At 40.6% G+C, this 14,009-nt stretch overlaps 1 protein-coding gene and 1 long non-coding RNA gene across 3 annotated transcripts in view; both read left to right on the top strand.

Moving 5' to 3' along the window:
• Nucleotides 1-14,009, top strand: part of PSMB7 (proteasome 20S subunit beta 7) — a 63,329-nt gene that overhangs the window by 32,491 nt on the left and 16,829 nt on the right. Inside the window, exons 6-7 of one of the 2 annotated variants that reach the window (XM_049115053.1) lie at nt 533-591; nt 1,713-1,826. In XM_049115053.1, the coding sequence (XP_048971010.1) occupies nt 533-591; nt 1,713-1,826 (173 nt within the window). The remainder of the gene's footprint in view (nt 1-532; nt 592-1,712; nt 1,827-14,009) is intronic. The other variant, XM_025475099.3, reaches the window with a different exon arrangement.
• LOC125755855 (uncharacterized) lies at nt 1,836-11,324 on the top strand. The gene is made up of 2 exons (XR_007413300.1): nt 1,836-6,017; nt 6,129-11,324. It is a non-coding gene; the product is annotated as an uncharacterized LOC125755855 (long non-coding RNA).

The raw sequence follows: 14,009 nt of genomic DNA on the forward strand, positions 1-14,009 counted from the left end.
AACCCGGTGGCTGCAGCTTGCACTCAGTCCTATTACCATTGCTGGTGCTGTAGTCGCTTTCCCGTGAGTCAAGGTGACTCGACCAGGGCCAGCTCATTAAAGCAATCTATTCTTTCTCGCTGGCTTGGTATTTAGCGCTATACCCAGCAGCCTGCCAAGGCACAGTTGTGGAGCACCAGACTCACGGCATAGCATGTATGAAATTACGTGGCATTCACTTTTTGAAAAAATACAAAGTCTCCATCACCTCATTTTCATGCTTCAGCATTTTATTGTGAATAATTTACAATAACGCCTGTCAGGAGTGAAAGTAGGGCCAGTTGCAAGTTTACCTGAGACAGTGGTAAGTGTGACTTCAGGCTTTTGAGAAGCATTGTTTACTTGGTTTATGTGGCCCTAAAAGGATTAATATTTACACTCTGCTTGAGTGGGACATTGGATGTGTTTTGCCATTTTTGCTGCCCGGAAGTAAACTTGAGATGTAGAAGCTGGGAGTTGGTAGATACACTAAAAATGCGTCTTTTTCTTTCAGGTTCTGGTTCCTTGGCAGCAATGGCTGTGTTTGAAGATAAGTTTAGGCCAGATATGGAGGTATGTAAGTCTCTGCAGTTTTATTCTCTTGTCACGTGTTTTTCCAGCTGTATGTCGGACATTTACAAATTGATTGCCAATTCCTCCAAAGTTTGTACAGCACTGTTGTTGGTTGAAATGCTCTTTGGCACAGATAACTGTGTTTGCTAAGAAGACCAGTTGGTTGGGAAAGCTTCATTTTGAAGTGGCCCTGCTATGCCCTCCCCCAACTGTTCAGCATTTTGCTCTGGCCTTTGGGCTGTCTGGGAATATTCTTGGCCATGGATGCTGCTGCAACGTGGAATGTTTTCTTGTGCACTAAGCTTTCTGTGTCACAGTATCTGAAAATGACGCAATTTTTTGTTTTTCATTGAGAATGGAGAAACGATGTATGTCTTTGCATGTCACACAGACCTGGTCTGAAAATGGGGACAGCCTAAAAAATCCCTATGGATTCTGCATCTGGCAGAAGATGGGGACAGGATTGTGTGTGTAGTGGACTATTCTCAGAGGGCGACAGATCTAATGTCTCAAATATATTTATAAGAGATTCTTTATTGTATTTTTTTGGTGGTAGGGGAGAGTGGTACCTTCTGAATGGCATCCCACCTGTCTGCTTGAGTGATTGATGTGCTCCCCTGCATCTCACCCCTCCGCCATTAAGCATCCTTCCCACCCTCTAAATCTCCAAGAACAAACCCACAGATCTTCCATTGTCACTTTCAAAGGAGTGTTCAGTATTCTCGGATACTTCATGGTACCACATCATTCCTCTGCTGTGCTTTATCCCTGCTGCTCAGCCAGCTTGTGGGCACAGAGGTCCTGAAGTCAGCCTTCATTATCTGCTCTTGTTTTTTTTGATAGTTAATTTTGTGTTGGGGTGTAGCAACTGGTTTTCAACAATTAATAGGCTATTTATGAGTGGTTTACCCTATTCTTTAATATGTAGGCATCTGCTGTTTCTGGCTTTGCAGTATTGTTTTGTTTAGGTACCAGTCTCTGGGAACTACTTTTTGACAATGCTTTATGCCTAATCATCTTTGGAGGAGATTGCATATTTAAAAATTTTTGTTCTTCCACTAGCTCATTGTCATTGGAGCACCAGCTGTCATTGGAACTCTGAAGCTCTCTCTGCCCTTTAGGTTTGGGCCACGTGCCCTGAGAGCCAGAGGATGTTGGGCTGTGGATGTTGCCCGACCAGGACAGGGGTCTCCTGCCAGAAGCCTCTGTGCCCTTGGTACATGAGGTTAGCACACGTAAGTGACTTGGTCACTGATGGCTCGATTTCTCTCCTTTCTTGGACATACGCCAGAGTTAAAATATATGACTAAAGATAGGATTTAGCTAGGTGTTTTATAGTAAAAATAATAGTGTCTTTCTCCAATTGAGAATAGTAAACAGGTCCAGGTATCAACTGTAAATGAGATTAGGATTCTGTTCTCATTTCTCAGTGTGAAAATTTATTCTCGTATCAGCATTATTTTCTGTTTGGGGTTTTTAAGTGCAGAGAAAAAATAAGATGTACCAGGTCACTTAAAAAGAAAAAGAAAAAAAGATCTCCCAGTGTTTACACTAAAGGAGAGGAGTTCCCGAGGCTTTACAAACCCAGTAGAACTAACTAAGGTATGGGGAGAAGGACTGACAATTTTTGTTTAGAAAATCATCTCAGTAATGTCAAGCCCTCCTTTAAACCACATTAGTCTTCTCAGATTTTCTTGAAAGCTTTGTCTATTGCCAATTGATTGGAACCTCCATATGTTAGAGAAGAATGAGAATTGCTGAAAAAGTTGAAAGCATGAGGTATATTAGAAGTGACTTAACACTCTGCTAAAGTAATTTTATATTATTCAGAGTTTGGATTTAAAGTGATTCAAAGGCCATGAATTTAATATTGATGTGATTTGAGGAAGTAAAGGGAAATGTGATTATGTCTTCAGTAAAATGTGTGATATCAGTCTGAAGAATGTGTTCTTTAGATGGATTTTATGTGCAACTCAGACCACTTGAGTTTTGTATTATCTGTGAGACCTTGAAACAGCCTGACCAAATTCCCATTTCAGTTGATCTACTAATTAATTTTACAATTTCAGGTGACTGGTTTTGGTCACGGAAGTGGTTGAAACTTGGCACAGACTGACCATGTGCAAAATCACTATTATAGAGAATGTAGTACCTCCCTCTCCAGTGAAGTGACTTTAAGTGTGCATAGAAGGCAAATAATAGTGTAACAACTGACGGGAGAGAATTCTTTAAAAAATCTAAAGGGACGTTAGTAGATAACAACAGAATTTATTGTAAAGACCATGCAACTAACACCTGGCCATCTTGCTGTCTTTTGGGGAATATTAAATGATGCGCTTTCATTGGGAGGCTGAGACTGGCTGGAGAAGCTGAGAGGATGAGTTCTAGTGACTTCTTTGTTTTTGTTTTTTTTTTTTTTTTTTTTTTTTTTTAGTGACTTCTTTGTTGTAAAAGAATTTGGCGAGGTGTCCTTTCCAGCACTGTATTTGCATAGAACTTGGGAGACGTTTTGGTTTCAGATTTCCCAACTTTATTTTCCTTCTTTCCAGGCTGACTTGCTGTCTTTCTGTGACAAGAAGCCCTCTAAGACTTTTCTTTCTTGCCTCTTTTGATACTGCTTACTTCCTTCCAGTGTGAGAAAGGATTTTGGACATGTCTCACCCAGGAGAGCATTGCTGCCTCTCCAGTCTTATGTGGATTGCCAGGATAGTAGCCGCTGCGCACTTCACACAGAACTGCATAGGAAAGGGGAGATTTTAGGCTATCATAATTAGGTATTCTTCACCAAACAGTAATTTTTAGTTCAGACTCAGTGAACAAACTCTTGGCTTTTTTGTTAAATCAATTAGAGTTCATAGTCCCGCCCCACCGCCACCCCCTCGCCTTTCTGTCTTTCGATCTGTTTGTCTTTATGTAAACTTGTGCCTTGGAAGTACTGGCCCTAGACTGCAGTATTTATGGAATGAAAGCCCCTATCTCCTTTAGAAACCTGTACTGTGTTCTCATTATCTTTAGCTACATAGTCCAGCATGGTAGCCAGCAACCACATGTAGCTATTGAGCATTTGAATGTGTCTAGTCTGACATGAGAGCACTGTAAATAAATAGAAAATGCATGCCAGGTTTTAAAGACTTAGTACAAAAAATTAAAAAAATATATTTCATTGTGGCACCTGGGTGGCTCATTTGGTTAAGTGTCTGACTCTTGGTTTTGGCTCAGGTCATGGTCTCACAGTTGTGAGATTGAACCATGTGTTGGGCTCCACGCTCAGTGGGGAGTCGGCTTGGGATTCTTTCTCCTTCTCCTTCTGTCCCTACCTGCCACCCCCCCGCCCCCGCACAGTGTCTACACTTGCACATGCTCTCTCTCTAAAATAAATACATCTTTAAAAAAATAATATATATATTTCATTAATAATATGTGTATTCATTGCATATTGAAGCAATGCTACTTTAAGCACGTTGGGTTAAATAACATTATTATAATTTATTTATTTATTTTTAAGTATTATTTAAATTCGATTTGCCAACATTTAGTATAACAGCCAGTGCTAATTCCAGCAAGTGCCCTCCTTAGTGCCTGTCACCTAGTTACCCCATCCCCTCCGTTTATTTATTTATTTATTAAAGATCTATTCACTTGTGATAGAGAATAAGCATATGCAGGGGGAGCAGCAGAGGGAGAGGAGAGAGAATCTCTAGCAGACACTGCACTGAGCAAGGAGCCCAATGTGGGGCTTGATTTCACGACCCCGAGATAACAACCTGAGTTGAATCCATGAGTCAGACACTTAACTGACTGAGTAACCAGGCCACCCCTATTTTTACTTTTTCAAGTGTAGGTACTAGAAAATTTAAAACTATGTATGTGACTCATATATTTCCATTGGGCAGGGCTAGGATAGCATTGTTTCTTGAACTTGTCATTTACACAACACATTTAAGGTTTCTGCCATACTGACTCCTGTATTATTTTTCTTGAAAAAAAATTGTTTAATTCACTATTTTACAGATTGTGATATCATGTACATGTAATAAAATGCACAGATCTTAACTGTACAGTTAGATAGATCTTGGCATTTGTAATTCATTTCTTGTCTGTTCCCTTTCTCTTCCCTACAAACGCTTTAGTTCAGCATTTTAGGTTAAAATTAGTGTTTTTTTTTTAATTTAGTTTTTTTTTTAAAGATTTTATTTATTTATTCATGAGAGAGAGAAAGAGAGAGAGAGAGAGAGAGAGGCAGAGACACAGGCAGAGGGAGAAGCAGGCTCCATGCAGGGAGCCCGACGTGGGACTTGATCCTAGGTCTCCAGGATCACGCCCTGGGCTGAAGGCGGCGCTAAACTGCCGAGCCACCAGAGCTGCCCCTTTAATTTAGTTTTTATTTTTATTTATTTTTTTTTAAAGATTTATTTATTTATGATAGACATAGAGAGAGAGAGGCAGAGACACAGGCAGAGGGAGAAGCAGGCTCCACGCTGGGAGCCAGACTCGGGACTCGATCCCGGGACTCCAGGATTGCGCCCTGGGCCAAAGGCAGGCGCGAAACTGCTGAGCCACCCAGGGATCCCCCTAATTTAGTTTTTAAATATAGTTTATATCTATGAAATCCTGGGTGTGATGCATTGGTTGTTTTTTCCTGAGCTACAAGAACATGAGTGCATACTGTTCATGTGGATAACAAATGTATTCATGTATCACCAATGTTGTGCACGCCCAGGAGTATCAGTTTTAAACTTTGGGAAATGTGGGGCTGCATCCTGCTCCACCACAGCCCTTCTTGCTATTGTTTGAATACAGGATGTACTTGCTTGTCATGGACTCCTTCTTGCTGCTGGCGTCAGCCGGCAGTGCCCTTAGTTGCTTCATTTATTTGTGTTCTTGTCTTCCATCGTATACATGTATCCCATTGTTTGATGGTTATTTTTGGCGGTATCTCCCTCAGTTGCCCTTGATAGAGGGAGATCTTTGAGGGCAGAGGCCATAAAATCATCTCTGTTCTTCAACTCATGTTCAGTATGTGTTTGTTGAGTTGAGACAGGATAACCCTGTGCTAAAGCAAAATCTGAGTCATCGAAAACCACCTGGGAAATGGAGGGGACTTTCTCTTCTTCCAATCTGGAAAGTGCTGAACATTTTTTTGAGATAATGGAGGAAGATAACTACTACACTTCTCAAGTAATATACAGCGTTGGGGCAGAGTCAACAGAGCAAACACCCCCATTAAGTACACAGTCGACACGAAGATGGAGCAAAGGGCAAATGCTCATTGGGAGATTATAGGCCAAAAAGCAGAACAGTGAAACCCAGCTGGGATTCATGAACGGCTAAGACAGGCGTCTGCTGTTTCAAGTTATCCGAGCCAATGACTTGCCTCAGGTAAAAGCTCTGGTTCAAGGTTGCAGAGGAAACTGCCAGCTAACCATGTGAGTTTAAAAGACCTTACAGTCTTTAAAATTCCTCACCCGGTTGTGACCCTGACACTGCCTTCAGTGGTCTGGCCATTTTCATTTTGTTGTTTCTCTCCTTGCTATTAGCCTGGAAGTCCTCCGAGGGCAGGAACTGTGCTGCTTCCTTCCTCTTTCCTTACACCTAGCATGGTAACTGCTGCGGAGGAGGCGTTCAACCAGTATTTATCGAGCGAGTAGGTAAAGAGGTGTCAAAAGCAACTTTAGTCCTTCCCAGATCCTTTTATTGATACAGTTTGATAACTTCACCTTTACTATTCATAGTACTCAGCAGTGATAGAAATGAAGGCATAAAAAAATTGTATTGTGATAAATCTCCCACTTTATTTTTATCAGCAAAGGTGCTTATTTGCTATATATTAGCAGAGTAGTGGGTTTCGAAATGTTGAGTTGACCTGACAAGGGGTCAGTTATATTAGAGGGTTTCGGTTGGGTGTTATTTTTTTTTTTTGGTTTTTGTTTGTTTGTGTTTTTTTTTTTTTTTTTTTTTTTTTTTTGTGATGATGGATTACATGGAGCCACTACCCCAGATTTTTTTTTTTCCTATTGTTAAAGCTGGTATAAGAATTAAGCCCCTGATCCTGGTTATTACCCATGGGCTAGCCAGACAGCAAATTAGTGATAACCACACTGTGGCCTTTTGAGTCCATTTTCCAGTTTAGTATAAGGAATTTGACCAGAATACCTGGATATAACGGTGTTAGCTTTGTGAGGGTATGTATCTTGAAAATTGCTAAAATTGCTCACATAAAAACAGATTTGACTTTAGGGTGGGGAGAGAATTAAGGGAATCCATCAGATAACTTAGGTTTGTCTTCCATCCATCCTTTTTTTTTTTTTTTTTTTTTGTAAGAAGGAATGTTTTCATTGGGCCCAGTGAGAAATTTAAACTCTTGAAGATTATAATTCATTAAAACGGGTAGAAGATTAATATTTAGTCTGTCAAGATCAATACTGTCCCCTCTTTGCACTAATTGTCAGAATAGCGTGTGAGGGCCGCTGAAGGGTAGTGGTGTGCGGCAGGACCCTCACATCACAGGGAGACGATTCAAAGGCAAACTGTCCTGCACCCTCTGGTATCGACTTGCAAATTAGCATCTGGAATCTAATTAAACAAGCTTAATGAAAGTAGCAGCTGAATGCTGCTGGAAAAGACAATCAGCTTTTTTCCCCCCTCTCTGATACATATTCTGTACTATTGAAGTTGGTCACCAAACACATCGTGTGAGCACAGTTAAAAAAAATTAGCATTTATTTGAAGAATAGAAACTGTTTTTCATTCTGTTATGCATTTGGCATGCTCTGGCGTCCCATGAGAGCCATGCCACAGCAGATAGTGCACAATATTTATAAATCCATGACAGGCAATAATAGCAACTTGAAAAATTCTTTTGCTAGAATCTCAAGTTGAGAGCTGCCAAAAGCGGAGAGGATCAGATCTGCAGTGGCAGCTGCTGTGCCCTACAGTTAGAATTCTAGACTTTGAAGATGCTCAACTTAAAGAAATGAAGACTGCAGGCTTAGCCAATTTTTGCAGGTTTCTAGAGCTCTGGCTCTCTGCCTTTTGAAGATGAGTTGCTGAAGCTTCTACCACTGCCTGAGGCGTGCTAACACCAGCAGGATCTTTTTTTTCCCCCTAGTCTTAGTGTGTCTTCAGTTTTAAGTAGCACATGCTTAGTCAGTGCCAACTGTGATGGTCCTTTCTCTGGTCACAATACCGAGGGATGAGTTCTTACCCTATACCCTTCAGAAAGAAGCCACGAAGATAGATGGTGATGTATACAAGTGCCACTTCAGCTGTCTGATTTATGGAGTCATATTTCATCGCTCGGCAAGTGCTGGCCTCTAGAGAAGCCCTTATAGATTGCTAAAGATGTGAGCAGCTATTGCCCTAAAGGCTTGTGGTTACCTCACAGACGTGATGCCAAACACCTAGCTACCGAAGAAACAGAATTAATCTGTCATTGCAGGCAGCTATAGATCCACTTTAAATAATGAAAGCGTTCATAACCAATATGGTGTCCTGACAGCAAATCTTAGAAGTAACTATAGTACGGGTTTTTTTTTTTTTCCTTTTTTTTAAGTCTAGTGGTAGAAAAGCACTGAAATTACAGATTCATTTGTGCTTTGTACACGGACAATAGTGTAAGAGACCTGCATTATTTTGATTAAAAAGAATTTGGTCAGCTTGGCACAGAGGGTGCCTCTGAAGGAAAACATAGAGCATGGATTCAGTGTGGTCAGGTTGAAAGGAGCCATGGGAGCTTAGGAGCTAGAGGATCAGGCTGTGAGTCTGTTTCCACTGTCCTCATGGCACAGTTTTGGGCAAGCTACGGCCCAAGACTGTCCATCTAGAAGATTGGGATTCAGAGACCTGCCTGGAGGTCGCTGTCAGGATTAGATGTGGTCTATAAAACACCTTATATGGTGGCTAACACAAAATTGGCTCTAAAATATCGCAGCTGCTTCTGTTTTTCAGTTATTCAGTAGCAGGATACAAACATCCCATAGCAACGACTGATACGATCATTCATGCTTGCATCAGGCTTGGAGATTATAGCATAATATAGATAGATAGGACTCTTCTTTCCCATCTGAAAGCTTAAAATCTGAGACAGATTTGCAGAGAGGTCACAATGACAGTAGAGGAAGCCTGTTTAACACATACCAGAGGCTGTGGAAGTATTTGCCTTTTTGCTAGAATGAGGAAGGAGGTATTGAAGATACACTAATCACAGTAGTTGGTGCTTGTTGAGTGCTGGTACACTGTGCCAGACTCTGTTCTAACAGCTTTCTCGGCATTCTCTCCTTTACCCTTCAGTAACTGTACAGAATCTATACTATACTAATCTATACTTTGTTAGCCCCGTTTTGAGCAGAACAGGTGGCGGTGGGGAGGTCAGATACCTTGCCCCAGGTCATACCGCTAGTCAGTGATGGAGTCACTGTTTGAATCCTGGTCAGTCTGGCTTTCAAGCCTTCCAGTGTGATCCATCACTGTGCCATTCTACTTCTTTGCGAGGCCTGAGGTTCTCTGACAATAGAGTGGGGAAGACATCTTATTCCAGGTGAGCTGAGGTCTGGGCTGCTTGGGCTGTTTTTCTCTGATGAGGGCTTGTAAAGATGGCAGGAAGCCAAACAAATGTCAGTAGAGGTGCATAAACCTCTTCGGTGAGCCCAGTGATTGGAAGATGCCCAGGAATAGAAAGACATAAAAAGTTAGAAATACAGAGATGTTGGGAGATATAAAAAAGTCACTTGGCTATGAAAAATATTTTTTTCTTCTCTTTGAGTTCATCAGACTTTTTCCTTTTAACCCTCCTTCACCCCAAATACCCTTTGATTGTTTTTCCCCCCACAGTTTTCAGATATTCACAAGAGAGCTGTTTTTTTATATAGCTAATGTTCAGATGGCATAGACCTGTTCATATTTAGTAATGAGACCCAGAAGTCCTTAAATATTGGTGAATGGCATTTGTCCATTTGAGGTAAATTATGAATAACTTGAACAAAAATAAAAAAAATAAGCAAGACTATCATATTTGAATAATGAGGTGCTCTTTTTTTCCCCAACTGCCAAAACTTTTTAATCTTCGTCAACAATTGTTCTGTCCTCCGTCTTATTTAGGTTGCATCTGTGCGACTCAGCTCAGGAGCCCTGACAAGCGGCATATGAATTCTGTATTCATTAGTGATCTTGATCCAAATGCCTCTGTCCCTGCCACGGGGGCTCAGGTGTGGAAGCTGCTGGCTAATCCCACCAGCTGACATTCAGAGGTTTAATGACTCCATAGGAAGGTGACCACTTGCTGGGAGGGTTGCTGGCGGAACCCACACAGCAGACAATGGAGATCAAGGAGGACTATCAGTGTTGAGCCCAAGCACCTTCCTGTGTGACTTGAACCCTGTTGGCATCAAACAGAGTTTTAAGTAAATGCAAAATTAAAACAAAAAACCACCTGACTTTCTAGAGCTCTCATAAACAATGGTTTTTCTGTCTTGATATTGATGGTGTTTAAGATTGTTTTTCTTGTTGTACCTTAATGGGTGTCAGCTTAATGAGCTGAACTTGACGCACTTTTCCAGATTTTTAGATTTTAAGGTTATGTTTGTCTGGTTGCTACATCTGTTTAGGTATCTTATGTATGTCTGGGGAAAAAAATATATAGCTAGAGCCAAAATTCCTTCTTATTACATGGTTTTGAGGATCTCTACTGACGTTTTTATTTATTGTGATCTCTGGCTTTGAAAAATTACTATTAGAATGTGAGTTCTTTGACTTGTGACATGTCACAGGATGTTTTGACTCCTCTAGTCTAAGAATGTCGGATGCCTTTTTTTAAATAGTAGCTTCATTGAGATAGAACTTAAACATCCATATAACTCAGTTAAACTTTAAGTGTGCAGTTTAGTGGTTTGTAGTATATTCTCAGAATTGGACAACTATCACCACAGTCAATTTTAGAACATTTTTGTCACTCTCCAAAGAAACCCTGTACCCATTAGCAATCACTCCCCATCTACCCTCAGCCTTCCCAGCCCTGCGCAACAACTAGTCTACCTTTATCTCCATAGACTTGCCTTTTCTAGACATTTCATATATAGGAATCATAACAATACAGTCTTTTGTGACTGGCTTCTTTAGCTTACAATATTTTCATAATATTTCATCCATGTGGTAGCATGTATTGTTACTTCATTTCTTTTTATGGTTTAATAATACTCCACTGTGTGGACATACCACATTTTATTTACCTATTCATTAGTTGATGGGCATTTTGATTGTTTTCATTCTTTGGCTGTTAGGAATAATGATGCTGTGAGCATTTGTTACAAGTTTTTGAGTGGGCATACATTGTCATTTCTCTTGTCAATCACTTGGAGTGGGATAGCCGGATCATATGGTAACTGTATGTTTAATCTTTTAAGGAGCCATCAGTCTGGTTTCCAAAGTGGCCAGGTCACTAGATAAGCGTTAGATGGTAGTAAGTTGTGTCTTTATGGTTGGATCAAAAAAATGTATTACTTTCTTCAATTTTCTCTCTTTTAGTTTTTTTTTTCTAAGATTTTGTTTGGTTATTTATTTGAGAGAGAATGCTTGCAGGAGAGTGAGCGGGGGGCAAGCAGAGGGAGAGGGCTAAGCAGACTCCACACCTCCACGCTCAGCTCTATCTCACAACCTTGAGATCATCACCTGAGCCAAAATCAAGAGTCAGATGCTTAACTGAGTCACTGATGCACCCCAGCATTAGTTTTTTTTTTTTTAGAGATGTCAGAACCCAAAAATATAACCCCTAGGGGCCCAGGGTAGGATTGCTCATAAGTAGTGATTTCCAGTGGAGTTAAACAGTTAATTTTAGAAATGAACAGATACTGAAGTTGGCATTATGATTCTGTGGGTGATTTGGAGAATTACTTTTAAACCTTTAGAATAGATAATGAGAAGACCTAGTTGATGGTTAGAGCTTCTCACCAGACCCAATATTTTGAGTTGTCCTGTTTACAAAATGAGTTTGTTCTCCTGAATTGGAGCTCACTAGTGAGTGAGGTTTGGAGACACAGAAAGGAACTTCTTTTTTATTTTTATTTATTTTTTATTGTTTTTAAAGATTTTATTTATTTATTCATCACACACACACACACACACATACACACACACATGTTGGGGGTGGGCAGAGACACAGGCAGAGGTAGAAGCAGGCTTCATACAGGGAGCCTGATGTGGGACTTGATCCCGGGACTCCAGGATCACGCCCCGGGCTGAAGGCAGGTGCTTAACCTTTGAGCCACCCAGGGATCCCCAGAAAGGAACTTCTTGAGTTAGGGTTGTTCCCTTGGAATCTTTTCCTTCTGTGATATTTTATAAAGGTAGATGGACATTTTCTTGGTCTTTCTCCTGATGATTCAAGAGCAAGATTTTGCTCCCTCTGTACAGCGTCTGGAATTTTCACTGCTTCTCTCTCTCTCCGATTATTACTATTATTTTTTAAAAAGATTTTATTTATTTATTCTTGAGAGACACCGAGAGAGAGAGAGAGAGAGGCAGGAGAGACATAGGCAGAGGGAGAAGCAGGCTCCCTGCAAGGAGCCTGATGCAGGACTCGATCCCAGATCACGCCCTGAGCGAAAGGCAGATGCTCAACCACTGAGCCACCCAGGTGTCACTCTCCTTCTAAGTCTGTAGGATTTCTTCATCATCCTGATTTAGGAATGGCTGCTTAATGTCCATTTAGCTGAGTCTGTGTGTCCTCATCTCTGTATCTTCAGACCCTTACTTAATGGTGGGGCTGTCGTTTCCACCCTTGCCATTTTATTCTGCCTATGATACAAGTTGAAGTTCAAAGTGGGGTACTTTGAGGAAGGGGCAAAAGAAATTTTATAAAGTACCTTAGGTCTTCCCATTTAGTTTCAGGAAATAAAAGGGGATTAGATGAGAGGAGGCCCAGAAAGAGGTATGATTTACCAAAATCTCCAGTGAGCTAGAAATGGATTCCTCTGGGGGCCAGGCCTCTAGAATTCAAGTCAGCAGATCTGAGGGAAGTGACCCTGTGTAAAATTTGAAGTCCTCTAACTCCAGATCTTTGAGGCATGCTGAAAGTACTACAAATGCTACACTGCCATCATTACTGACTTGGAGAATTCTTTTTTGATTTTTTTTCCCAAAAATCTTTCTGTGCAGTACTTTTTTCACACTATGCCATGTGCCCACTGAATTTCATTTTCTTGTGAAGTCAATATGTAATCAATCAGCAGGTACTTATTGGGTACCAGCTGAATGCAAAGCATTACACTATACTTGGTGCTGCGATTCAGAGGTAGTATTGCAGGAGGCCATTCTGTATGATGGTGGAAATTCCTTATACAGCTATGGGCAAAGTAGATTGAAAAGGAGGGATTATTTTACTCTGGTAGATAGGTAATTATTTATGATGCATTTCTTTGGAGCAGGTGTTCCCATTTGAAATGTTTTCACTTTACATATTTCCTATAACTGAGAAAGGCAGGGGGAAATATCCTGTATAGGAGAAATATTTCACAAAGTATATTGCTTTCTGCACCTGTGGCAAGATCCAGCAGGCAAAATTTAACTTCTTTGTGACCAGCAACTCTTTAATCAGAGAGCAGAAAGAGCTAGATTTCACTGTTGAATAGAAATAAATGTTTGGTGTGACTTTCAACTGTATGGGTAGAATTAAAAGGAAGTTAGTTTTGTTAACATAATATTCTATTCTAATATAATATTCTGTGTAGGGGGATCCCTGGGTGGCTCAGCAGTTTAGCACCTGCCTTCGGCCCAGGGCGTGATTCTGGAGACCTGGGATTGAGTCCCACATCAGGCTCCCTGCGTGGAGCCTGCTTCTCCCTCTGCCTGTGTCTCTGCCTGTCTCTCTCTCTCTCTCTGTCTCTCTCATAAATAATTTTTAAAAATCTTAAAAAAAAATTCTATGTAATATCAAACAGAAAATGAACTTCTTTATATATCTCTTACCATGTTGAATGGCCTTTACTAACTTGGGTCTCAGGGACATAATTTAAGACACTAACAATGTCTCCTTTATTTAGGTTGTCTTTTTCTGTTACTCAAGCCAAGACTGGACTGCCATAGCTCCTTGGGAAAAGAAAGAAAAGAAACTCTTTTATTATTCACTGATTTCATTCCATCCCGGAACTCTTATTTTGTAAAAATTTTGAATCATAACCACTTATTGAACATTGGCTTTCAGGAGAAGAGGGGAACCCCCCGCCCCGAATTTCGCAGTCAGAAGTAAGGCTCTGTGTCAGGGATCCAAAAGCTTGTGTGTGGTTAGAGGCCAGCAGCTCTTAAACAATGGATTTCCACTTTTCTTGTATATTGGTTAGAGAAATATAAGAAATGAAATATAGGACTGAATGTTATTGGATGGTAGCTTAGAATCTTATAAGTTTTGCCTTGGCAGGTAATTTGGCATA

This window comes from Canis lupus, chromosome 9 (genome assembly GCF_003254725.2).
Source record: "Canis lupus dingo isolate Sandy chromosome 9, ASM325472v2, whole genome shotgun sequence".
NCBI classification, from domain to species: Eukaryota; Metazoa; Chordata; class Mammalia; order Carnivora; family Canidae; genus Canis; species Canis lupus.